This window comes from Megalops cyprinoides, chromosome 1, assembly GCF_013368585.1.
Source record: "Megalops cyprinoides isolate fMegCyp1 chromosome 1, fMegCyp1.pri, whole genome shotgun sequence".
NCBI classification, from domain to species: domain Eukaryota; kingdom Metazoa; phylum Chordata; class Actinopteri; order Elopiformes; family Megalopidae; genus Megalops; species Megalops cyprinoides.
Genome location: NC_050583.1, coordinates 66,492,591 through 66,520,239, shown reverse-complemented (window position 1 = coordinate 66,520,239; position 27,649 = coordinate 66,492,591). Strand labels below are relative to the sequence as shown.

Genomic DNA, 27,649 nt, shown 5'->3' with positions numbered 1-27,649 from the left:
CTTCCCCCCCCCTCAGCTACAAAATGCAACAGATTCCCCTTCTCTTTGACCCCTGAATCAGCAAAGGGTATCCCCAGATGTGCATGGCAAGTGTTCTCCAGGTTTTAGAGATGGCTGTCTGTTGGCAGCTGATTTACACCTGGAATACAACGCCCCAAAAATGACACTCTGTGGCACTCTTGTGCAGATGTGAAGAGAAATCCCGTTAGCCCGTGGACTTCAGTGGCCGGTCCTTGCACTCTGTATCTCCTGTGAACATGTTGTGCAGTATTTCTTCTCTTATAATACAGTGACGGCACAAATAGACTCTTTTTGTGGCTTATTGTTCGGCTTCGTCATTGCTGCCCTTGTGCACCGTATTGTTTTCTGACTGCAGAAACGCAGCAGTCATCCGAATCAAGCTGAAGCGTTGTTATTTATCTATTCATTTTTGGCCAGTCGGCCCAATAAGTGCGTTTGCATTTTCGGCTTTGCCTGCACGTGCGCATGTTAGCCGACTGCAAACGGCCCTGCCGGTTTTCCACCCCCCGTTAAACCACGTTCAAATCCCGGAGTACTCGTTTAATTGCTTTCGTCATGACAGTGATTTGTTTAGTCAAGTGGTTAAGTGCTCATTTGGAACAGCATTTCCTGGGCGGCAGTCCTCCTGGAGTAGGCTTGGGCTCCTTTATCAAAATTGAGTTCAAGCTGTTGGTCTCTTTGAGACTATTGATTGCCTCCATGGAGCGGGGTGGGCATGTTGAAGTAATAGCAAGACATTAGGAGGCATTGCTTTTTGCGTGCAGGTGTTCCCTGGGCCCCTCTCCAGCCTCATATGTGCAAAGGCACCTTTTTAATATTCTTCAGAAAGGGTCCTCCCTGGCCCAGCTGTGCAATGGTTGTGATAGATTGCAGCATGTTTCTGATTAAAGTAATGTGAAGGATCTAAGATCATTGTGCCTCCAGCTCTGGGCAGTAGCAATAGGATCCAGGCAGGCTGGCCTGTTTGCAGTTGAAACTGTATGTATGTTACTACTCTCTGCAAGCACTCACTTAAGCTTAAAGATTTTACAAGTTAGCGCCAAGAATGTCATGAGTCAGCTCTTTAAAATAAAGGAATTGCATAGAAGATTTGCACATGGGTTGAATAGTTGATATTGCGTACTCTTATTTTGAATGTCAGTGTTTCGTGACAGTAATAAGTACAGGGCTTGGGAAGAGTGTGTGGCCCTCTGTTAGAAGTTGTGGTGTCTTGTGTTCAAGTGCATAATTGTATTTGTTAGTGAGGAGTAAGAAAATCACTCAAAAGTAGCTGTTTTTTTATTGCTTTGTAAAAAAAAAAAGTGTTGGAGTCTGTACTTTGCCTGGAGAGTATCTTGCTTTTTAACCTTTACACCAGCAATCAGTGACAGCCGCATTCATCTATTTGACATTCAGCTGTGAAATGACCATTGTCACATTAAATGAATTAAAGCTGTACTTTATATGGGTACAGCTAGTCGTAGAGTGTCATTTTAATATAAATTATGATGATGACAGATTATTTTAATAAGATTGTCAATCCATTGTGCTGAGGTTAATAAAGTGTCCTCTTAGGTCACCGCATGCCGTACATTGCATGTTTTAATAGCAAACCTCGGGATAGGTGTAAAGGTGCGTTCATATTTCACTGTTTTGTGTTGTGTGAGATTTTTTTCTCTTGCATATTTAATTTGGGCCCGTAGTGCTTGTTGTGCCTGTAGTGCTGGTGCTTGCTTTTCAAATTACAACTGGCCTCAACAGAACTTTAATAAGTAGTGTGAAAGTACAGTACACAGAATGCATTTGGAATGAAATTTTATTTCAAAGATCCTGAAGTTATAGTGCGAGTGAACTTTATCAATTGAATACAGACAGGCATAGGCTTTATAAAGAGTATGAGTGTGGACGTAACCCACCCATGCAACCCATAAAACAGACTTATCTTCTGTGACTTACCATTCCAAGTAGCCATGGGGAGATTGGCCTTCCCTCTCCAAAATTTTGTGACCCCCCTGCCATATCCATGCTCTCTGATATTGAGACTTGTCATCACTTTGTATAGTGATTTCAGGATAAGACCATAGGGAAATTTGAGATGTAACGAAAGGTTTTGGTCATCTTTTGTATGACTGGATTCAGGACACCAAAAAGTATCCCATTACCATTGGTGAAAGCTGAAAATAATTATTTTCCTAGGAATTCCCAGAAGAAATGCTGCCCTTTTGCATTTAAAAGAATGTATGTTATTCCTGTAATGTGCCACTTCTTTCTTGAGGCTGTTCTGTCCTTCAGAAACTAATACAAAAATGTGCAATTTCAGTGAAATGCCAAGCAGTCTAAGTTCCAGTAAATTGGAGGTTGCAGACAATCACAAGGCTTTCAAGATAAATGAAGTGTGGCATTCATAATTTGAGTAATTGAATTGTGACATTATACACAGGTATCCCCTATAGACAATGCAAGTATGCACGTAACTACAGCATTCAGTATATTGGCCATGACCGGGTGTAGCCGGGGAGCTACAGCCGAGACCTGCAGTTTGCTCGCATCTTCACTTTGTGCCTGATGAATATTCTTCATGTGACACTGAGGGATAAATACAGTCACAATTTGTAGAAGTGTGAAATGATGTCATGTGGTGGCCGTAATGAGGGCTGCTCATGACAATGAGTGTCAAAAAGTATTTCACCAGCATGTGGGTGCAATAAATAATACAAATTGAAGAAAAACAAAATAGTTCTGTGAAAGGTTAGTGAAGAACAGTTTTTGTGGCTGTAAAGGGTGAGTATAAGGATCGAGAGCCAAAACAAATGTATGCTCTCGAACTGTTCGTGCTAAAGCGTTAAATGTGAGATGAACAAGTAAATTCTCTGAAAAGTTACTGATGTGCAAAACACATGTTTGGTAGCCATATTTGCTGTGGCCTTGTACCAAGACCAACAAAACGCATATAACAATTACACTCGAGCAGTGATAAATTTTAGAGAAATGTAATTATGCGAGAAACAAAAATGGAGGGAAAGAAAATACCACCAAAACAATAAGCTGAAGCTTTGATCTGAAAACCGAAATTGCTGATATTTTATTAGTTGTTTTCTCTAAGAGTTAATAGTTAAGACAGCCCTTAGCGATTAACTTAAGCCAATGACGTCAGATCTAACTTTTCTGTCAGTTAGACATTGTTCCACTTCTGGGGAGACTGCCTACCTTTAAAACTCACTGACACAAACTTTTGTTGCTGTATTTTCCCCTCTACTGTTCACATTAATTTGACCTCACCCACTAATGGAAAGAGGACTTGGATTGCTGATTCTAGTAGTATCTGTGACTGGTCCTCTCTGTCTCCTCACTCTGTCTTCACCTCTTCATGTTGGTATGGTTTTTGCTCAGGGGTCAATTTAATTTAACTGTATTGGTGATGGCCATATCAAGAGGACCTAATTCACTTTCTTGGTACTTAGCACTCTCAAGCATTTTGTTCTTGTAATCTAAATGAGCAGTGATCAGATGCGAAGAACACCTTGTGACACCTTTTAAGAATGGTTCGCCAGTCAATTTAAAGGTTACCCCTCAGTGTTAATGCTATTGCACAGCATATGATGTGTTTTCTTCCACGACAATACTGTAAAAAAAGCAAAACAAAGTGTGAGGTGCATGCATAAGATTCTTCAACCCAAAACGTTACAGCAAGTCAAAACGGAGGTGAAAACGTTCTGAAGGTACTGAAACATTAAATTAGTGGACACACTAATTAACTAACTTTTACTTTATGTCATTGTGGAGAGTGAACTAAGCAAGAGTGATATTAGCCAGCCATCCGCAGTCCTCAGTTTCAGAGCCAAGGGTTATATTGCTTTACACTATTAATGTGGTTATTATGTAGGCCCAGCCTTAGCCAAATTGACTTGCTGATATTTTACACATTGTTCACTTACACGCCTACATATTTAGTGAAGCACCACACATTAAGTTTTTATATCAAACTGTGGAGTACAGTTTTGTGAATGGTCCATAATCAGAGCTTTCAACTAGGTGAGCTCAATGTGAAATGAGGGTTGTGACTATAGAACAATTATGTTCGACAGAATTACAGAAGTAGTCAAAATAAAAGTTATATTAAAAATAAAACCCATTATGCATGTTGCAACTTACTAAAACATTCATTTTTGTCATTTTGTCAATTTGCTGCATACTCCCAATTTGCAGCTAAACTGCTGTTGAAAAGGAAAAAGGTTTTGCTTTTTCCTTCTCTGAAATTGCATGCTTAATGCATGTAGAAACCTGTATTCATTTATGCTGGAATCTCCCTATCCCTAAAAGTACGCTACTGAAATGTTTTTATTCTTTTGTCTCAAGTTAACTTTTTCGAGCATCTACAAGGTGGAAGTAGCAAGTGCTACTTCAAGACGTCCGCTTTTTCTGTGTAACCTCCCAAATGACTGAGAAGTTCTCCACAAATTTTGTTCTTTTAGCTAATAGAAAATTATTGCACGTGGCTGTCAGAAAAGAAAGACGTATGGGGAAATAGTGGACCATGTTCCCAGAGTTACAAGGATTGTCACAAAACTGGACACAACAGTTTTTGTGAAATGAAACCCGTATCTTGGCTGCACTGTAACTTCTGATAAAACTTCTGCTTTCGCTTTTCTACCGCACCTCACAGTTAACTGAGAATTCGTGAAATAGATGTGTATAAGGCTAAGTATCTGCCCTCTCCCACACTGAGTAGCAGCTTAACAAAGGCCATTTACTTTGACATAATGTAAAATGAGTGGGGCAAATGTTCATTTTAAAACATAATGCATTACCAGTAAAGAAGTACCGTTGTGAAGCTCGTCCAGACTCCTTAGTCACAGTAACATGATTGCTTCACCGCAGATCATCGTCTTTTACGACATTCTGCTGTCATTCAGTTCAAGTGTTGTTGAACAGTGTGGGCTGTTGCCATTTGCAGTACTGTAATACTTCAGTAATACGCTGTTAGGAACTGTATATGGAATATGGTCATGAGGACATCCTGACTCCTTATTGCTATTCAGTAAGACTACCTAATACACACAAATGCATACATTTTTATGTTTTATCTTGGGAACAGTAATATCATAAAACCATACAATTTAAACGAAAAGGGGTATAAAAAAGGCCCCTGGCAATATCTCGCCATTACTTACCTATTGCCAAAAATTCACTTTTGCACTTTGGTCACTTTAGTTTCACTTTCTCTCGATTTGAACGTGGTCTTGACTGTCCAGCCTGCAAAACACAGCTCGGGTCTGCTGAAGTCTCGCACGACACAATTTTTACAGCAAGTCGCGATGAAAAGGAAAACATCTGAAGTGGAAGTCAAATGAAATGTCTAAGACTTAAAACTCACGTGAAATGCTTAAGACATGTAAGTTAGCGTTACACAATAAAGTTTTAGTCTCTCCAAGGCAAGGCACAGCACTGCTTCAGAGGGTAGCCACCATAAATGGATCAAACCCACTTTTGAGGGTGAGGAGTACTTTGCAAGATCTTTGGCATGTGGCCTGCATTTACAGACTACTGGCCTCTCAGCTGATGAATATCCTTTATCAAGGTGGCAAGGCAAGAGCTCCCGATTGTTAGGTGTACTGCAAGAGACTGAATTTTCAGCTTATGAAGCATTGATAAAGCATGGTTTGCATGTTAATGTGTTTGAGAGTTATTTGGTTCCTATCCTCAGATGATGCACACTATAGAATGACACAACAATTGCTTTATTAATGATGATAATGAGCTCTGTGTAGCAATTTCCATGTGCAGGCGTTTGGGTAATTTAACGGTCTCTGGGGGAGAAAGAAGGAAGAAAAAAAAAACATGCCAACAAGAGATCAAACAAATTACATTAATATACAATAACCACTGAGAATGTGAGGACGTGTTTTCCGTTTGGCCTCAAAAGCAGACGCACGCATCATGTCTGTATTGGGGGTGCAAGGCAGCGTCACAGCATAGGGGCCAAAGTGGCGAAGACTTTGTCCCCCACCAAATGCAAGATCAGAAGCAGGGATAATTAGCAGATGAGAAGAAGACCGAAAATCATCAGAAATGTGCGCGGTGACTTTGGAGATGAGGAGCGGCTTAGCAGCAGCGCACGCAATGATGAGGAGAATCTGGAGAAGCATTTAGCAGGGCACCGCTGGACGCTGCGTGTGGTTTAAATGTCTCCGTGATCAGAGGGCCAAAGCAACTGATCGGCGGGCCGTTTGTGAGTACAAATAGCGCTCTGTCGCTGTTTAGCCGCCCCGGTGTTATGCTCAGTTTGTTCAGTGCAGATAAGTGCTGTGCTAATGTTCAGCGATCGTTTTGATTGTGCAATGATCGCGCAATTAATTGGCTCGGAGTCTCGCCTGGCTGCTGTCGGGATACATCCTCAGCTGTTTGTGTGTCGAGGTCTCAGCGGCTGCCGTTTCTTTTAAATCCCCTTAATCGAGCCCCGTCGGCACTAATTAATTTGAGAGTTAAGCTGAGATTGAGATGCATCGCGAGCCGAGTGCTGCTTGACGTTGAATTGGCAGGGCTTTCTCTGGTCCGGAATGAGTTTGGATGGATCTCTTAAACATGCTGGAAGACGTTGTCGTACTGTTGATTTATTCGAGGGACCCCATAAAGGTGGATTTAGCGCTGAGTGCTTAATTGCAGCAGTTGTGTCCCTCGGTTGTAATAGGCCTCTTAAGGCATTAGCTGCTGCCGACTCCATAGTCACCAGAGGCTCTAGCACTGCCGTTGAGTGACACTTATGGCAGGGGACTTTGTTGGGCCCCTCTGCTGTTGTTTTGAACCTGTCCAGGGCTTGACAGTTGGGACAGTTTTGCAGCTACATGACCAGTAGATTTAAAAACTGCACAAGTGAATCACTGGCCCAGATGCACACTTGCATGAATGGGCATAATCACCGACTTTTGATGGGTGTCTGTCTGAACAGGCAACCACCTTTGATTATCTTTGCAAAAATTCATCCAGCATCTCTTTTGAATGGTGGCTACCAGCTGAGGTTATTGTTTAGCATGAGTGCCATTATGACCAAGACCAAGATTATTTTAAAATGTTATGGTTTTAGTTATCTAAATAGAGATGCAGCTTCCGTGTATGACGTGGTCAGACAATAAAAAACGCCTAAGTCAGCTTGGTTGTGTAGTGGTCAGATAACATTACTTAAATACAGATCTTATTTCCAAAATTTAAAAGCAGCAGGTGTTTTTTGCTCACAGTTTGAGAGCAGTGCATCCTCCATGGGATGTCTCGCCTCTGGTACGCGAGTCATTCCATAACTGAATGTTGTTTTACAGTAGGATATCATGGCATTAAGTTTTATTTATTTATAATTTCACCAATGAATCAATACAGTTGTTGGACACACTTCCCCTTTCACTGTAAAGACAGTCACAGCTTGACCTGGTGGGCTTGCATTTGTCACATACTTGGTCCCAACTGTGAAATCGGGGGAGGGGGAGGGAGCACCAGTGCTACTGTAGCTAATTCAATTAGAAGTTCCAAAAAAAATTAATGCAGCCATGACTTTTTGCAAACTACACTTAAGAATGTGAAGCGTAGGCCATTTACTAGCTAGATATCATTAGCTGCTGTACTGCAAGTGTTACGGGCATAACCAGATACCATTGTATATTTCGTGTCGTGTTGGTAGCATTAAATGTTGAATTGCATATTGAATATAAGTAAGTAATCATGAGCAATCTAGTTTCGCATTGAACTGATATAGTATAGCATTTCATGTTGTGTCAATGTGTGAGGTAAATTAAGGCTCATGGCAGCTCTGGACATTTTTCCACAAACCATTTCATATGAGTAAGAGTATCACTATCAAGGAGGACTGTTGGTAATACTGAAATCTCATTTCCTGATTTCCAGGATATCAACGTGTGGTATCAACACACGACGAGCCCGCGGGGTGTTGCCTTTTGGGCGGAGGGATGGTGTGTCATTGAAACGGTGTAATGGTTCCGGGCTGATCAGTGCTGATTGTGTTGACTCGTTTGATGAGGGAAAACCACAGACACACACAGTGTGGGCGGGCAGCGGCGACCTGCACAGACCCATCATGCACTGTGACAGTGGATCCCAGCCCCCTATCCTTTTGCCCCTTTCTAGACGCATGTATTTTTTTTTTTTTGATTGGTGGGGGTGGGTGGGGGGGTGGGAGTCTGCCGTTAAAGGCAGGGCAGCACTTAAATGCATTGCCTGCTCTAGCTATGGGTGGATTACTGCAAAGCAGTTGACTGATTTTTATTGAGTGAATGCAGTCCCGAGCGGTATGACACATACACCACTTTAGTACCTTTTCGCCGCTTTAGTACATTTTGCCTACATTACCCCTGACGATAACGCCAGCCTGCTAATTAGACTGAGAGTGCTGAGATTGAGCCACAGCACAATACATAGTGGCACAGGTTTAACTGACGCTCTACAGACCTGTTGCATTTGGTTTCTGATGTCTCATGTCCTGGAATACCTATACCTGCAAACATGTACTCTGAAAAGGGGCTTCCCTCAAAGGGAGGCCACTCGGAATTAATGGTCGATTTCTATTTGTTTAGGATTGTTAGCATTGGCTGTTTGCATAACCTACATATATCTTTGTCCTGCTGCCCTGTTTGACGTGAGCTGCTGGCCTTGCAGCGAGGGGCCGGTCGGGGCAGCTGCTGGCAGTGAGAGCGCGGTCGAAGCGGATGACCTGCAGTTACCCTCCAGCCTCCTGGAAACGCAGTGGGAACCCCAAACAAGGGAACTCTCCAATCCCCGCGTATGTATGCGCGCGGCGAGGTGTACTCGCGGAGTACACGCACGTGGAGGCGCGGCCACAGAAACGAGCAGGAGGATCATCTGAAAGCTGCGTAAAATAACTCGGCCTGTAACACAAGCTCCAGCGTACACAGAAGCGCAGCAGCGGACACAGACACTTCATTTTTAGAGCTGTGTCGTCCGAGTGTGGTTATTGAGGGTACACTGTTACAGTAGGTATTTTGGCTTAGGGTTCGTAGCCACCCGCTTAGTGTTAGTTTTAGAGACCTGTCAGGGGTTTTCTTCAAACATCAGTCATCTTAGTGTTCCGTGGCAGCTTACCCGCTGTCAGCGTATGTGTGATGCAATCAGCTGCATGGCATGGAAAATACTGGAGAGCTGCTGGCTCCTCAGAATAGTGGAAATAGTTGAGGGGGGGGGAGCGCATCAGTTTTACCACACGGAAGTACTTTTTTTTTTCCCCCCTGCTCTTCAAGTTTACACTTCAGCGTTCCAGTCAGCCTGGACCACACCACAGCTCAGTACACGAAAGAGAGGATTGCTGCCAGCAGATTCTAGCTTGGCTTTCTCCCTCAGTGTCCGCCCAGCCCTGCGTTCTTCCCCAAACCCCCTAAAGCTGATTAATAAAAATGCGCTCCCACAGATATGACCAGAAAGGGCCATTTAATGCAAAGTGCGGTCTCCCGTGGGAAGGTGCGCGGGGCTGCGATTAGACAAAGATTTATCTTCAGAGTCGTCCTGCACGCTGGCGACGGTGGCCTTTTGCTGGTGTCTGACAGATAAGCCTTCAAAGTGGGGCGGCGGTGTGGCACAGCGGTAAGGAGCAGGCCTCATAACCGAAAGGGTGCTTGTTCAATTCCCCGCTGGGACACTGCTGTCTTACCCTTGGGCAAGGTATTTAACCCAGAATTGCCTTCGTTAATATCCAGCTGTATAAGTGGGTAATATGTACAAAATTGTAACCTATGTAAGTTACTCTGGATAAGGGTGTCTGATCAATGACAATAGTGTTGTGTAATGTAAAGTAACAGTATCGGGGGGGTTCTGAAACATCATGTGAAAACCTGTCATGTTGGTTCTCCAATCTCCATAGTAGGAAACAAGCCCTTTTAGAAAATCTAAGGCCTTTTCTCTTTTTGACTGTAGCTTGTGAGACCTGGAATGAAATGTACATACAACTTTCTTTTTTAAAGTTATGTTTAAAACTTGTGCTTAAGTTTTGTCGGTTATGTTAACTTCCCTTGTATAAACGATTTATCTCAATGCAGTGTAACCCTGCAACCTGTTCAGTTGCTGACCACAAAGGAAAATTGGCAGTGGGTGGTTTAGCATGTAGTTTGTGGCTTGCCCGGTTGACACATTCTGCCCTGCAGTTGCCACGCCGACGCACATCCTCCCTGCGGAATGATGCTGTGTGTCTAAGCAACCACAGGTTTCCTTCCTCATGTAAGCATCTTGGAGGATGCTGGCTCTTGTATGTTCAGCTCGTGTGTGTGTGTGTGTGTGTGTGTGTGTGTGTGTGTGAGAGAGAGAGAAAGAGACAGAATGAAAGGTGCTGCAATGGCATCCGTCACCGGATTTTAACTTGAACTTTTTTTCCCCCTTTGCTCACCGTTCCACTGTGGCAGTGATTGTAGTTGCTCAGTGACAGTTTTTGGAGCCCCGTAGTATCTTCCGTATGATATGTCTGCAGCATTTCTTACTTGGCTAAATTTCTCACCGAAATTGACTGATTGCACTTTCGGTTTGAAACTCATTTCCTCACTTCTGAGAGCGCTCAGATCTTGCGTTTCAGAGGACCCATGTGCGTTTTATGACTTGTTAAAGTGTAGGCCTGCATCCTAACTGTTACGGATGGAGAAAGAGTGACCTCATACTCAGTGTTGCCAATTTTTGCAAATGCCTTGAAACCAGATTTTATCGTTAGCCTTATTAAAAGATAAAACTATCAAAACATTTTTATGAAGCACATATCCATTTGAAATTGACATGTCCTTGTGTGCATCATCATTTTTGGCTAAGTAAAGATTGCCTGATGGATTTATGGAATAGCACGAAAAATAATGGACTTTCGGGTTATTTGCAGCTATTTTAAGACTGAGTGGAAATGGATAATCAAAGCATTTTTCATGAGATGAAGCTTGGCTTCAACATCTCTGTTTAGTTGAACTGCAGGTAGCCAGCCATTTCCAAAGCCTTGGTTGTGTTAAGAAAAGTAGGCATTTCCAGTAAAAACATGATATGTTTATATGGTGCTCCTTATATTTAATAAAGTTGCTGTGTTTCTTTGTCTCTTGTTTAAGCCAATAGCCTGGATCCGGTGTTTGTTACCTGCACTGATCTTAAAGGGATCTGAATGACTCATGTCATGTTCAAAGCCTGATCTTAGCGCATCCTGATAAAAATCGCTGTATCTCAGCCAGTCCTGTGGAGGTGTCTTTTCTTCAGTTCTTGAACATTGGATTTGACACAGGTTGGGGAACAATATACCAAACTGTGGTGCATTATTTCTGAAATGTACTTATTTAGATGACGTGGAGAGACTTTGTCAGTTTTCTCAAGCATTATGAATGTGCTCATTGCCCCCTGAGCTCAGGCCTGTACAGTTGGTCTTTTAATGGGTGCTACTGGGTCATCTTCTACAAACATGTTGATGAAGAGGTGTGAACGATTTGAAGGTTTGAATGATTTTTTTTTTTAATGGCTCAGAGCTTATCTTGTCTGATTTAAAAAAAATCATGAAATGGTTAGTTGATCAAGTATACAGTAATAAATTTTGAACTAACTTAACACAACATGGAGGAGACTTAGATTTGTTCTTGATGGTCTTGAATTTAGACGTAGTATGTAATTGTACGATAATTGTAATAGCCGCTGTTTAGGTTCGGTTCAGCGCTGTCAGTGCCGTGAGTATCGTTGTCGTCATACCATTTTTTTTTTTTTGTTTTGGAGAGGGATTTTAAAACAACTGAGATTCTAGTGTTATGTTGATAATGGGCAGTCAAACCTTTTTCACTCTTGAACATGACAAAACCTTGGATTAGGTTCTGGCATGAGCGAACCAAAAATGGAGCTGGTCCTTTACTGGCCTGGACTAAGCCCTGCCCAACACCCTTATGGCACTCGTCCCAAACCTGGCCGTTCCTCTCACAGTTCCCTTCTGTGGCGGGAAGGAAGCCAGCCTCTGCCTGCACGGGGAGGCAGGGCGGATATGTCCCCGCACACACAGCCATCACGCTCAGAGCTTGATGCTAAGCAGCTGCGCTTTGATGCATGTACATCACACAGTCTGCTTTCATTGGCTGAAATCTAACAAACGTTACAATAACACACACGCATGTGGAGTCGGGGGGCAAGTCCAGTTAGTGGCCATAGCGGTATTGGCTAAAATTTCTTTGCCCCCGACCGATCGCCGGCCGCCCCTCTGGGTCACGGTTCATGTCAAGCGCTGCTCATTCAGCGACGGACCCACACCCCCCCCCGCCCTGCTCATTACCTGCCCGCCCTGCCGGGCTTGGCTGCCGTCCCCCAAGAAATGACGGCGTCCTCTCACCGGGGTCCCGTGTGAAGCAACCCGAGGAAGGAAAGGACTCTGCCTGCCCGCCGAGAGCGGCCGCTCGCAATCGTTCAGAATCTCGGAACCGAGCCCTCCGCCCGCTCTCTGACCGGAGGGGACGAGCCCGAAACTTCGGCGCAGCTTCGGAAGGCTTGCATTGCCTTGTGAGGAATAGAATCCGCATCGCCAGCTCTCCAAAAACAACAAACGGAGGCCGCGAGAGGCGCACCGTTGCGTCACATTATGTCAGCATCGCGGAATTCTGCAGCGCCGGCTGTTTATTCCTGAGCGTTGCTGGCAGAATTCATCCAATGAATGTTTATTTTTCGCTCCCTATCAGAGCGTTTGAACGCTGTGAGCGAGTAAAGGCCCATGTCCACCAGAGGCAAAGGAAGAAGGCGGGGGCGGGAGGGGGGGGGGGGAGAAGAGGAATGGAGCACAGCGTTACTGTTTACAGTGAAGGCTTATGACACATTGATCAAACTTTGAAGCGTACGTTTTTCTCTTTCTAACAATGCAAAAAGTGCTTTGTTTCAATTTTCCTGGTCATTTCCAGTGGCCGGCTGTGGTTTAAGAGGTATGAACCAGTCTGAGTTTTGTGCTTCCAAGAACATAAAGTCTAGCCACTCTGGGGGGGGTTAAGAGAGGACCGTCTGTATGTTCTTGCAACCGTACAGCTACTTGTGGTTTATATCTTGTATTTACTCAGCAGCTCTCTTAGTGATGAGGGGTGCTCATTGTAGGCGTCATTTCCTCACTACTCATCGGTTCCTGTTGCGTTTCAAGTTGGATTGCCCTATGACACGTAAGCGTCCCCATGAATACAGCAGCAGAATCTGTAAATGCGTCAGTCCCTTCAGTAACGTATTACCCTGACCGTTTTCCCGTCCCCAGGCGCTTTAGGGAAAGGTGACTTCAGGTTGCTCCGCTGCGCCGATGTGAGCTGGCGGGGGCAGCGTTTTGTTTAGTAGAAGTCACGGGCGTAAAGATGGAAAGCGGTGCCCCCACTGCAAAAAATCCAAATCTCACCAAGCATATTTGTCTCTTTTCAAGTCAAAATATCTCTTTACACTTAATATAAGACACAGTCACCAAACAAGCAAAATTTCCTTAAGCTACAAGGACTTGTTTTTAGACGGTGCATCTTGAATATCTGTGTATTTCCACTAGTTCCACTGGCAGATTTTTTCACTTATTACTAGCAAAAAACACCTTGTATTAATTATTTTATTTCTTATTTTTGAAGGGCTATTTTTTGCAGTGCCTGCGTTTTGGGCCCCTCTCGGCCGGCACTGTGCCGCTGAGCTCACGCCGGGGAGGGCAGGCTCGTCCCTGCACCCCCGCCCCTCCTTTTCCTCGGCCGCAGACGCCGGAGGATCCCCGCCAGCCCCGCGCTCCTGTCTGGGAGAGGCAGGCCGAGGCACACGGCGCTTAACAAACGATCCCGTCACTCCAGGGGGCTAATAGGCGTGCGTTTATAGATCGGTCCCAGCGCAGTCGCGCAGCGCTGTTGTCTCCTGTCAGCGCGAGCCGTTTCTCTGATGTAGGAGGAAGGGAGACGCACGGGCCCTGCTCGCATCCTCCTTGGGCAACTATTCCCCCCTCCTGTTTTTTAAAGATTTTCTTGAAGTGAATTTCCCAACGGGCCATGTTGATTGACTGACTGGTGAATACGAATCCAGGCACGCGGACAGGTTTTTATATATGTGTGTGTGTGTGTGTGTGTGTGTGTGTGTGTGTGTGTTTTAGGCTTTTGCCTGTTGCAAAATTGTGCGCGCGTGCTCGTGCGCTTGTGTGTGCGTGTCTGTGCATGTACAGCACCGCTGTCAGGTTTTCTGATTTTCCTCTAGGCCCTGTTGACGCAACCTTTTGTTATGTTATTTCAACCTTGAGCCCCTCAGCAGGCCCACTGCAGAGAAAACTATTAGTCATTGAGTCTCATTTAATTTTCTTCTTCAGAGTCTCACCTGCTCGCTTCAGCGTGCGAGCGTATGCTCACTCCCCTCTCCTCGCAAGCGTTGGCATTGCAGTTTCCCATGACCCGGTCATCGGCGTGGCACAGTTAGCATTAGCTCCAGTTTAAATGTGAAGGAACGCGCTATACTGCTTTGCTCACACTGGACTGTGTAGGTTTGGTGATCCAGCCAAATGGCTGCCTTTATGTTCCCAGACTTGTTGGTTAAGACGAGAGAGACTTCCCCAGTGCTGTAGCAGCGTGAGCGTTGGTTTATTGTGTCGTTTATTCGCGTGACATGCGTACGGTTAGCGGACCATTCGCTTCCTCCTTTTTCAACGGAATAGAACGTGTAGCATGTTCGTAGGGGCACCCTTGGGGTGCCGTGCTGAGATGGGCCCACTGTTAACTCAGGGTGTCTTTCTCCCCCCCCCCCCAATGCCCCTTGTCCCGCCTTCTCTCCACCAGGCCTATGAGCTGTCCACGCTGACCGGCACGCAGGTCCTTCTGCTGGTGGCCAGCGAGACGGGCCACGTCTACACGTTCGCCACGCGCAAGCTGCAGCCCATGATCACCAGCGAGACGGGCAAGGCCCTGATCCAGACCTGCCTGAACTCGCCCGACTCGCCGCCCCGCTCCGACCCCACCACCGACCAGCGCATGAGCGCCACCGGCTTCGAGGAGACCGACCTCACCTACCAGGTGTCCGAGTCGGACAGCTGCGGGGAGACCAAGGTGAGGAGCAGTGTGCGATTCTGCCTTCTCTTTCCTGTTGCTATGATACTACCGCCTTTCCTGTTGCTATGAATAATGTCGCCTTTTTCCAGCGAAAGGTGTAGCAGCGCTCGGGTCAAAATGGAGTCCCTCAAATTCGAAGGAATTGTGTGGGTTTATGCTTATCAAAATAATTTTGTTTTTTTTTTTGTTTTTTTGAGTATTTTCAACTTCAGGAAGGAGAGGTTTTTTCTTGAAACAAGATTGCACAAAAAGAGTACATTATACTGCAGCTAAAACCACAACCAATTAAAATTGATCAGATAAGAACGCAAGGGGCAGACAAATTGATATCACTCTCATATGTTGGTTACCAGAGTTTAGATGCTGGAGGGAGCACTGTATAAAAAGTGTAACCCTAACAGTGGTCACCTGGAGTCATGTGTTATAGCAGTGAGTGTGATAACAGTGAATTGAGTCTACACTTCCAATGCAGGAGTGAATTTAATTCCCCTGGGCTGTGGAAGAGACCATTAAGAACAGTCATCCATCAGGGGCAAACACCACATCTGCAAACATAACCGGCATGGAATGAAAACAGCATAGCCAACGAGTCGCGCCAAAATGTATATTTTTTTGGAGCGACAATTCATTTGGCACCAGAGCTGATTTGTAATTTGGATTTGTTCGAGGAGAAAATAGTTTTGGAGCGTGCTCAAAACAACAAATAATTTTTTGGAATACAGCTGTGGGATCTTTCATAAAGCGATCCCCCCTATGCTTTCCAACATAAATAAATGTCACAGTAATATTGCCTTTGGGGTATTGTTGGGATTTTGGACAGCCGCGTGATGAGACCGCTTTATCCAGATGTAATCCCGGCCTTCTACGGAGTGGGGCCGCGCCGGCCGGACGGCCGCAGAACAGATACTGACCCCCCTCTCCCACAATGAAGGGGATTTGTCTAATGAAATATTCATCTGCAACAATGGCCTATCATGAGTGATGGTGCTCTGTGGCTCCTGTCACACGCGCTCATTAATTATAGCCGCACGAGCAGGATCATCAGTCTGTGGCTCCGACTCCGAGTGCCGAAATCTGTGCATTATTAACAAGGTCCTGACCCTCGCCTTACTCGCGGTTCCACTCGGCTAAGGCAGTCCACTGCGCGTCTGTGTACTGCTTGTCGCAAGACTCTGTGTATATAGTTGGCCCAGATTGTTTTAGACCTCTTTTCCCATTCGTCATTTGTGTTGTTTCCCTTTGAAGTGACTGCTGATTGCTGTGACCTTATGGAGATAGTACTCAAGTAGATTGGCTCTAATGCACTAATGATGGCCCTGTCTGCACATCTAAAATGAATTTGAACATATTAATGTGCTCAGAGGAAATTCCCAGGAATAGTGTGAGATTAGAGCTAATGAATCTCTGTAGCTGAAATGAAAAGGAAATCTTGAACGATAAATGGGGTTCTGTCATCTCTTTTTCTGAGCTTTGTTGCACTAAAACCGAAAATTATGGAGTATATATGGCTGGCATGATTTAGTGTAAACATCTATTTTGTCATTTTGAACTGGCCTAAATGACAGTTTTCTTTGTCTGATAATAGCACAGAGACGGTATGCTGTACTTTTTTTCTCCTGAGGTGTATTGTACCAGTTCAGAGTTAAATATGCATTGAGTTACTGAATGCACAAAATCACAAGTTTGCTCCCCCAAGTAAGATTTCTGTATTCAGCTGAATGTGCTGTAGAAACTTTAAAGCCTGCTTTGCCCATGATGGTATGCGCAGGTATGTAAATAGACAATATAAAATGTCTAAACACGGGGGAAAAAAACACACTAAATCTGCCATGGATTGCAGTTAGATGTGGCCGAAATGGTTGTTAGAAAGGCAGACTCACATTTTCACAGAATGTAAAGGTAAACTACATGGAGAGCAGAGACGCTTTCTGGGACAGCAGTTATTAAGAGGGCAGCTCCATAATGGGCAAGAATCCTTACAGCCAATTTCTTATCCGTTTTAACAGCAGACTTAAATGAACTAGTTCCTGGATAGCACAGTGCGCCCTGGTCACATAAAGCACAAGTGTATATCCACCGTGAAACAACATTTATACCAGCAGGAGTTAAGCCACATGAACATTCTACATTTACTTTATCTGGTATGCGGCACTGAATACGAAGGTGCTCAAGATGCAGAAAATGCTCTCTGTCCCTAGGTTCCTTTCATGCTCCTTTCAGGGTATTCTGTTGACATGTTGAAGAATGTGAACACATTATCTATCCTTGATGATAGTTGCCCTATATATCATTTCTGTTCTTGTGTTCTTGTATTTATAGCCAATGAAAGATGCGGAGTTTACCAAGCGTATGTTATGTTTGACTGATCAAAAACAGTGTACAGTACAGTGTTTTTTTCTGTGGCTATTTGTTTCATGCATTGTGTGTTAGGTATGTATACATGTATCTGTGCGTATTTACTTAACCCGTAATTAAAATGCCAAGTTACTCAATGGTCCACATCAGAGGTTAGTACATACACATTGATAAATATCTCTGCCGCTCAAAGCATTGATATCAATATTATGCCAAATTACAGAAATTTTCATTAATTACCTCACGCTGAAGAGTAGGGTTTCACCGTTTTCAAAATGGCACATTTTCCATGGCAATTAATGGGAGTTTTTTTTGCACACTGACTGCTTTTTCTGTCTAAGCCCTTTATTCTGTTTGTCAATTGGAATATACTCTCCAGGACAAACAAATACAAATACAGACAGCCTTTGCCAGGTTTTTTTAGGTTATAACTTTGAATTTCAATGAAATAAAACTGCACTTTGTTAAATGTTCCAGCAATATTGCAATCTTTCTCTTATTTTATATCTTTTTACCTCCTTTTACCTTTGTTTTGAGGTCAAATATTTTATAAGTTGTACATCAAAATGAAAATGTCTGAAATGGTAAAAAAAAATAAAGCCCAACATTAAATAAAGCTTAACGTCTTGGCAGCTGCATCTTAATCATAGTCCCTGTTGTAGGCTTAGTTATACTCTTAACTGACGAAATCACTGATTCCTCCTCTGTGTCACTATCTAGCTGTGTGGTGGACTTCTCTACACCGGCTCAAAACAGTTTTAGCTTTGTCTGGGTAGCCGTCACTTTCGGCTCCCCGCTGTTTTTGAGCTTGTTGCATACCTTAATTGCAAATGTCCAACTCCACACCGACTAGCCATTTCCTATAACACACATACTACCATCACATTAAAAAAAATATGGCACATAATAGATTATCTTGGTAGACTTTTGACAAATAACATAATATCGTGTTGACATGATTTGAAATGTTGTTACCATATGTAGCATCAACAATTTGCCTTGTCTGTGAGAGCACTTGTCCCTGCGTTGAACAGCAGTCACAGGTAGATAGTTGGAAGTATTTTCTTGCTGTGCATGTGATGAAAGTATGATCTACATTGATGCTCCTTTGCTGTTAAAGGGTGTAACTAATTCCTCATCCCAGATGTCAGAGCTCAGGACAAGTTTGCTCATAGAGCTTAGACTAAAACAATACAGTGATTAGGGAATTCTTTAGAGATTAGGAATCACCCTCTATTTACAGTTCAGGTGTGCCTGATCCAAACCGAGAATGCTCTGCCCACATATGCAGGATTAAAAAAAAAAAGACAAATTCCCAAATATGCAACATTCCAGAGGAAAAATTTCAATGTAAAATTTTGAAATTTTCCTGGACGTTTTCCCTCCCTTTGCAACCTGACTAAAGAGGCACTGTTGCAAGCGAATGCTACCCAGTGATTCCTCGTCTCTTTCAAGTAACTTGGCCCCGTAGTTTTATCATTTTAGCACCTGAATACAGTTTGCTTTTCCCAGTACACAGTGTGCCAAGTAGCCAATGCAGAAACGGTCAGGAAATAACAGCCTGTTCTCTTGGAATGAAATGCGCTACTACTGAAATGCGTTCGAAAAGAGAAATGTCTGTTTTAATGGTTGCTTTGAAATGAAACTCTACATTACATATCATAAACACTAAGTTTAATGGTATGGGTAGGTGAACATATGTATTGTTCATTTTTTGTCGTGTAGGTTTCAGCTGAAAGTGGTATGTTTTGTATGTACTTGTATCCTTCACCAGGGAGTAAAAATTAAAACGAAGCCCTCGTGTAAACACTGGAGTTTTGCCCCCATGAGCACAGTTGTTGCTTCGTATTCCCAATGTAGCAAGTGCTTGCTGTTACTATTCTTATCCCTCTTCTTGTTGCAACTTCTAACAGTGCTGCTCATGTTGAAAATGCATGGCAGTACCTAGTGGATTTATTAGTTGTTACTAACATCACTACCTAGCTATTCTGCATACATGCTGTGTCCAGCCGTAGGATTGGTTGCATATGGTGGGAATAATTATTGAGTGTTGCATGAAACTGAACTATACTTATATTTATTTTATTTGTACTATATATCATAAAGATGAAACAAGCTGAAGCAGTCATGTGTGCTACACAAGACCACAGGCATCGAATAGTTTGGTCAAGTGCACATTGTCTAGCCATCGCTGTCACCCGGGTTTGCCCACAGTTGACTTGAATTTTCTTGTGGGAAAGCGTTTTGAGTCTGGCCCTCTTGGGTCAGAGGGTTTGATGTTGTGCTGGGCCCCGCCTCGTTCAGAGTTCTCTTGGGAGCAGCCAAGGCTTTGGCAGCGAAGAGGTTACCGTGCTTTACTGGAAGGACATGGGGAATTACCACAGACTGTTAGCTTCAATATGTTCATGTGGGCTTCAGTATGTTGCTGTGGGCTTCAGCGCCCCCGGAAGTGCTGCGGCTTGGAAAGCAGGTTGCTGGTCACTCTGCGTGTCCTGTGATGTTTACTTTGTTTCAACACGCAGTTAAGGGAGGCAACATCTGTGTACTGGCATTTGTTTTTTGATACCCCGGCTAAAGTTATGTACGTATCAGTTTCTCTGATGGCATGGGACATAGCATGTTGCCACACACCCGTGCAGACATACTCAAGCATGACCCTCTCATTGATAAAAATTTGATTCTGCCTCCATGACCATATATAGTATGGTTTCCCTGCCTGCTTTCTTGGCAGAGGCCTCTCACATTCCTTATAAGCTGCAGCTGTCTCTGTCTTTGGAGTCCTGTGATTTTTTTTTTTTTTTCTTATTTAGTAAGGGGGGGGGGGGGGGGGGGCATGTAAGTTAGGTGGTGGGAGGGGGCAGGTGGTGGGGGGTGGAGAGTGGATGTCGGAGAGGGTAAATGGAATGGAAACATTTGGCAGAAACGTTCTTGTGGACATAATCTTTTACGCTTGGAGCCGAATCCCCGGAGCCCTGCCCCCCAGCCCCTCGCACATGCAAGAGGGGGGTTAGTTTAGTCTTCTCTGAAAGTGTACAAACAACGGTGAAATGTTGGCATTGCACATGGGGGGGGGGGGGGGGGGGGGGGGGGGGGGGGTGAAGGGGATTTTAGGCAGCAGTGCCAAATGCACTGAGGTCTGCATAGTCACAATGGGGAACGGATCCGAAAAGAGCCTGCAGTTTCAGCGCAGCCTTGAACGATTTCAGCTTCCGCCAGTTGCAAGTTCGGTTCTCTGCCTTTGCTGAGAAATCCAGTCACCACCTGCGCTAGGCCGGTGTGCAGTGTGTGTTACCTGCAGGAACATGTCCCCATTTAAAGCCTGAACTCCACGCTTGAACCATGCAGATGCATGGAACACTTGAGCCTGTCCCAGAACGAGTGTGGTGATACACACTCTCCCGTGTATGTGTGAAAGTACACCCCCTTATCTGTGGTGTGATTTGAAAGGTGGCTTGTCCGGGGGTTACCACTGTAGCGCCCGTGGTAATGTTCGCTGACCTCAGACAGTTCCTCCCGGCAGCAGAAATGTTCTGTCGGGTCTGTTAAATCTTCTCTGCTTCTCTCCCAAAGTAATTTTGGATATGGCCTGGAGCTTTGTGAGTGGCGTCGCTTCTTGGCAGGTGATACGAGAACAGCCAGAAGCTTAGAGACGGCAAACGTTTGTGATTGGAGGATAATCTGTCGACAGCCGAGGAGAGAAACCCTTCGGGGTGGATATAGCTGAAATGGGAACCCTTTTCCGCTGTGCTGCTGCACCGACATTGTGTTGCTTCCCTGGGCCCTCATGTCTTTTAGCGGTTTCCTCCTGCGCGTCCGAACCCTCTGCTGCATGGGAAACCAGAGCATTCAGACCACGAGCGTTGCTTTATGGGCCCTGACACGAGGGCTTATTCAGAGCTGCAGGAGCCCGAGTCGAATACGAGAGCTGGTCTACACCTGTTGTGTTCCCACAGAACGTTACCAAGCTAGACGGTAGAATTATCTCGCGCTCTCTCCTTCACCTGTGGAGGCGGCGCGATGCTCCGGGCGAGCTTCAGGGGCTGCCCCGTCACTCTGACCCAGAGCGGCCCGCGTGCCTGCGCGGACCCGCTCCCGGTCTCAGCGCGCCCCATAGAAAAACGGCACAGCGACGATGCGCTTATGGAAGCCGAGATTGCGCAAGAGCTCGTGAAGGACCCACTGCGGACGAGGGAGCCCCTTTTGAAGAGCGCTGCGGTCCCCGCGGGCCCTCGGGTCAGCCGTCTGTGCAAATACCCCCGCATCTGACTGGTGTCAGAAGATTTCTGTAAGCAGTGAACAGGAAGGGGGAAGATTAGGACCTTTCAGAGGCACACGCTTGGCTGAAGGCCGGGGCGGGGGGGAGGGGAGGGGAGGGGGGCGGCGGCCACAGGGGCACGTGGACGCCATCCCCCTCCACCCCACTGACTACTGAAATCGCATGTGACTCCGCTGCATTTCTACACCGATGGCTGCGTTAACTTAAAGAACTAACTCCGATAACTGCTGTCAGTTATGTTTGTTTGGTATTGGTAGGATAGACCTGCAGCATCATGTCCGCCTTTGGTGTTCCATAAGCGATTTGACGCAAGTGGTTTTGCAGTGTTCCTAGTACTCTTTAGAGCGGACCCTGATCCCCCACCAACCAGACTTTTTTCCACGTGGCTCAGTCAGAGTACTCTCTTCAGGGCAGGGCTCTTGAGCACTCCCCTCTGGGTAGGTGGGGGAAGTTGTGCTCGGATTTCTTTTGGAGGACACAGGCATCTATGGTATCTGAAATAATAGGAGATGTTTTATTAAACGCGGATCTGCAACTCTTCCCTTTGAGTGCAACACGCGAACACATTAAATCTCACCAGCTTTTCGAAGTGAAATTTGTCCCAGGTTTGAACATCACTGCCGGATGTACTGTACTTTGTAGCGTTAAGGAAAAAAAAAAACATTGACCTCAGACATCCCAAACATTTTGTTTAGGTGATAGAATACTGGCAATAGAGATGAAAATTTGAATTGGAGACTTGGTGGTTTCTAACTGTTTGTACTGGCTTCTCAGTGGCTACTAGTTCAGACTAAGAAGTGGGCTTTTAGCATTTGAGAAATGTATGTGACTGTTCCTGTATATTTCATTTAAAATCAAAGTCACGCTTTTTGCTTCAGTGCTGACTTTTAATATGCTTCAGCTAATTTGTATGAAATCCAGCTGTGTCTTGTCATCATACTCAATGTCTGTCTGAAATATTTTTTGAAAGTGTTTTTAATTCATCCCTTGCACGAGGGAGTGTAATTTTTAAGCATTGAGAGGAGTGTTTAATGTAACAGATTTTGTATTCCATTATATGTTTTTGCTACTTTTTAAATGCTTGAACTGCGACTCTGGATTCTGAATTTATCCTATTAATTTCAGTAATGCAGCGTCTTCTTGCTTAAGCGCGGCGGCTGTTGGCTTTCCGCGCAGTAAATCGTTGCCTGGTCTTGTGAACACTTGTGGGAAGCCACATTAGAGAACATGTGTTCTGTTAGTGGTTGGGCCCCCCCGCCACCACTCTTAAAAAAGGTGAGCTGTAGCTTTAACCGCAGGGAGAAGGATCCTGGGGCGACAAGTGAGTGTCACCGAGATAATCGAGAGTATATTTACTCAGATATGCACCCTTATCACAAAGCTCTTTGCCTAAACCGGGTGTCCTGTGGAAAAACCACAGAGGCGGGGGGGACAGAAAGTTATAGCTGTGGCAGGGAGGGTGAGAGGGAGAAGGGCGCGCGCAAGCCAGCAGAGAGCCGGGGGTAGATCAGGCGCGGAACTCTGGGAAAGGCAACCCCCCCACCCCACCCCCCACTCCTTTCGCTCGAGTGACAGGACGGGGGCACCGGCCATTGGCTGCACCTCTCCGAATTGGGCTGCCTTGCCTTTTTTAGCAGTCCCAAATGGAGCTGTGAATTCCATATGGTTGGCAGTGTGACAGACTGGGAGATGGGAGCCGGCAAATGGGAGATTAGGGCCGGGGACGGGGGCTGGCAGGCGGCACAATGGGCCCTGTACCTGGGGCGGAGAGCGGGGCCGGTCGCGCACCACGCGCTCATTTTAACCCTTCGCGGATCGGAGGCCCGCCCCGCGCTATCAGTGCAGCTTGTCTTGTGTTCATTTGTCAGAGAAGGAGATCCCGCTGGAAGTTCTGAGACACGAAGGCGGCTGTTTCATTAGATCTGTCATTTCTGAGCCGCTGAATTATTCCCAACCTAGGGGCTGGGGAGAGTCGGAAAGTCTTGTGTGTTTGGATTTGACGCGGCGTTTAACAGCTCAAAGAGACATTACCTTCGGTGCCATTTTATTTTGTTTCTGCTTGTGTTATCTCCCGTCTGCTCAGGGGTCAGATGGTTTAATGGGAGCTGCTTTGCTGCATTAGATCCAGGGTCAGTGCTAAACGCACTAATTGTAGCAATCCGTTATTTCAGTTAATGAGGCTCCATGCAACATCGGCTTCTTTTGATTTTGTCCTAATGGTACTTCTTATTGCCTATAAGTGACCCGTGTCTGGTATAGTGGAGACGACACAGACCCTGTGTGATGCATTTTGGAGCTCTTGAGGGGGTGCTGGTGTGGTAGGAGGGGGGATGGTGGGATGCCATTATCTCCTCTCTCAGAGGTCATAATAAACACAGAAAGGGGGGGTGGGGTGGAGGTGATAGAGGCCAATCAGCAGGGTAATACAAGAGGGCACCTGTCAGGGATGTCCTAAAATAACAAGGGGCGGCAGATGGAGACAGGATCCAGGTGTCCGAGGCAGGACTCTCACCGCGGGGGGTTGTCACCAAGAATATTGATGCCATTGTATCTGACTGCAGCCCCAGTCACTTAAGCGAGCTGTTCTGCTTAAAGAGGAGTCCCACTGAACCTGGGCGGGGGGGGGGAGGGGGGGGATTGGGGGTGGGGATCAGCCGATGCTAGAGCAGGGTCAAACAATCTGTGCGTTTGCGGAGGCAAGGGCCGCGGAGGTTGCGGGCGGGCAGGCCCGAGCGAGCCCGCTGCATGCTGGGAGCGGCCGGCAGGAAGCGAGCCCCGCGGTGTGTGTAAACCAGGCAGCTGCGCGTCCAGCACGGGCGCCCGGCCAGTGTTTATCCGTCCGTCCCCGGAGCCCTCGCTCGCGGAGAGCGCTCAGCCGCTGCGCAGGCGCTGGGACGGCGGTGGCGGCGTCTGCTCGCAGGGCGGGGGGAGGGGACGGGGACAGGAGGGAGGTGGGGAGCAGCTGCACGTTTACGGCGGCGCGCGAGAGAACGGAGAGTCCAGACTCCCGTGTTACACACCAGAGGCCGTCCGTCTCTGTCACATTCTTTCATGTTTCCTGCATTTAAAAAGCCTGCAGCCTAAGCTGGAACATTTGCCGCTTTCGTGTTTTCGGGAAATACCTACCTATAACAGTGGAAGCTGTGGGTAGGAGGTGGATGGTCTTGCAGAGGAACGTACTGATATTGTGGCCTGTGGCCATTTTTGAAAAGGTTTTTTTTTCAAATTAAAAAATACCGCGTTATCGGAAGATTGTTGTAGTTGGTCCTCGTGGAACAGGCCTCTCTGTGGTTAAGTGTTGCCAAAGTTGGAGCCACTACAGCGGGAAGGCAGACGGTGAGGAGGCTAAGGTTGCTCAGTGCACTTCTACGTGGTGCTTTCTGTTCAAAGTGATGCTCTTTGTCCTCAACACGGTGCTCTCTGGCCTTCTGTGTTCCACTCAACCTATTTATCCAGCCCTAAAATATACCAAGAAGATGAGATTGACTGTCCTTTGCCCCACCTCATAGCCATAAACTGCTGTCTACAACTGATTTGTATTCTGCACTATAGCACAAGTTCTACTCAAGAATCGGACTGGAGGGTTGTGTGTCTTCCACTGTTTATTTAGGGTGGTTACGATGCACTGAAATGTAATTTACAATGCTGTTGCTGTAACCAGCGACTAAATGCATATTTTTTTGGTTTGTTGGCTAGCCAGACATATTTTACCTCCTAATCCACATTTCAGAGAGGTCGAAACGGCAGTAGCAGTGGTATGAACTTCCAAGCGCCCAGTGATCCAATAGAGACCGTTCAGTTGCGTCTGCGGTGTTTACTAAGGGACAAATAAATAGTTAGCTAAAGCTGGTTAACGTTGTAGCACTGTGTAAATAAAGTAGCCTGTCTAAAATGTAGCATGTATTTAACGTCATATTTCTTGTTGAAATTACATGGCTTCATTTTTAATTAAAACTGCTGGTACATCTCAAGACCAATTTGTGGAAAAAAAAAATACAATTGGCAGTTTTGTTGGAATAGCAATATAGGCTTACTAGAGCCGGTTGTGACAATTGTAAGAATGAGAACGTTTCCTTCCACGCTCAATAATTCGACTGTGCTACGAAGGCAACTGCAGCTGTACCCACGCACTCCGGGTCGTGCTTAGATGCGCACGGGGGGAAAGTTCCTAACGGACCCGCGGTAAATCAAAGCCGTCGAGCCGGGGAAACGGGCCCTTTTGCCGGAGCTGTGATCTCCCCCCGTGCCAGTGGCCCCGCCGCAGCAGGCGTGGAGGGGGTTAACTCCCCTCCTGGGCCGCTCAGGTTACCCCCCCCCCCCCCCCCCCCCCCCCCCCTCAGCTGTCCGTGCCCTCAGCTGTTCGCACACTCGTCCCAGCTCCGCCCCGCCGCCCGCCCGGCTTGCCGTGGCCTCGCGCTTTTTTTACCCCCCGGCAGCTCCTGTCACCACGGCCCACGGGGCCCTTTTGGCTGCTGTATTCCCTTTGCTTACTTTATCCCACGTTAGTAGACTTACTTTTTTAAAAAAAAAACAAAACAAAAAAAAAAACATCCGGGTCAAAGGGGCGTGTTTTTGTTTACTAGCGAGTGAGAGTCTGGGTTCCCGAGCGCCGCCCGCTCTGATTGGACGGCAGGGGTAAACGTGCCAGCTCTTTACTGTCCCGGTGTTCTCTGCTCACCTACACAGGGCAGGCCAGGGTCAGAGCCTGGGAATTGGCCACTGGGTTGAGTTTCTTTCTCTTTTTTTTTCCCCCCATGGCACACCCTCTTACTCCCCTCTGGAAATGCAGGGCGGGCACATGTGTTCCCAGGGCAGCTGTCTGACAGAGGAAAGGACTTTGGACCAGGGCGGACTGTAGGAGCAGGGCAGCCTTTATTAGAATGCGCCGTGGTTGTGCTTTTTGCCCCCGTCACTCTCTGTGCCCCCCCCCGGCCGCCTCCTCCGAGCCGTCGGCGGGATGGGACCTCCTCTCCTGATTCTGCACGTGGAAACCGAGTCCTCTCGGGTCTGAATTTACACTTTGCTGCTTCCTTTCCCGCTGGCGTCTGGCTGCAGAGACCAGCGCGCGGGGTCATTATCCGCTCTCATGCAGACGCGGACGAAGTTCAGGCCCCTGCAAATGATCTCCCACTTCCTGCCTGAGATTTGGGAGGGCGCGGAGGGGGGGGAGAGTGGAGGTCTTATCAGCAAAGCTCTGTGTGTGTTCTCTGATTCGGTTGGGGGGGGTTTAGCTTCTGCGGTTTGTCTGCGGGACGTTTTATTACCCCTCGCCCACTCAATTAGTCACGTATAAAAGAGCCAGCGGCCTTGCCTGAAACATGACCGTGGCAGACCGGCTGACTGCGCCGGGTCCGCCGTTGCGGTTATTTACGATCCGCAGTCATTGTGCGTCTCTTCTACCGTTTCCATCAGGGGGTATATTATGTTAGGAAAATGTACAGTATGCAGAATACTGCGTGATCAGGACAGCTGTAAAAAGGGCAGGACTGCGTTCCCCCTGGCGCTGGCGTTTCTGAGAGTTCGTTTGCGCGGCGCCGCGGGTTTACGCGGCGCGGCCGTGGCCCGTACTGAAAAGCCTCCTCTGGGGGGCGCTGCAGGACCTGGGCCGGCGCTTTGGAGCGCGTGCGCGGGGGGTTGGGGTGCACGGAGCGGCCCACACGCCGGGCCCCTGCCGACCGCAGGCGAGGCCGCCAGCTGCCTCCGTTCTCAGCGGCGGCTCTCGCGCGTGTCCGTGTGACTCACCCCCTCCCCGGCCTTGCCGCCGTGACTCACGATGCGGCGTTGGACGGCGGCCGCGAGGTCTCCCGTGGCCACCCGTCGGGGCCCCCATCTGCTGCGTGGCCTGCCTATCCCCCCCCCCCCCCCCCCCCCACGCCCTCTCACAGGGTACTGCGGCAGAGTCCGCGCGGCAGGTCCCTCTCCGCGCGCACTCCACACACAGAACCAGCTTTGCTGTGGCAGGAACCCCGACAAGGCAAGGACCGTGTCG

The 27,649-nt window shown here is 46.7% G+C and overlaps 1 protein-coding gene across 2 annotated transcripts in view; it reads left to right on the top strand.

Annotated features, from left to right (window-relative positions):
* LOC118780262 (serum response factor-like) overlaps window positions 1–27,649 on the top strand; it is a 42,834-nt gene that overhangs the window by 3,353 nt on the left and 11,832 nt on the right. For both annotated transcript variants that reach the window (XM_036532683.1, XM_036532675.1), the window contains exon 2: window positions 14,760–15,026. In XM_036532683.1, coding sequence (XP_036388576.1) covers window positions 14,760–15,026 — 267 coding nt within the window. The remainder of the gene's footprint in view (window positions 1–14,759; window positions 15,027–27,649) is intronic.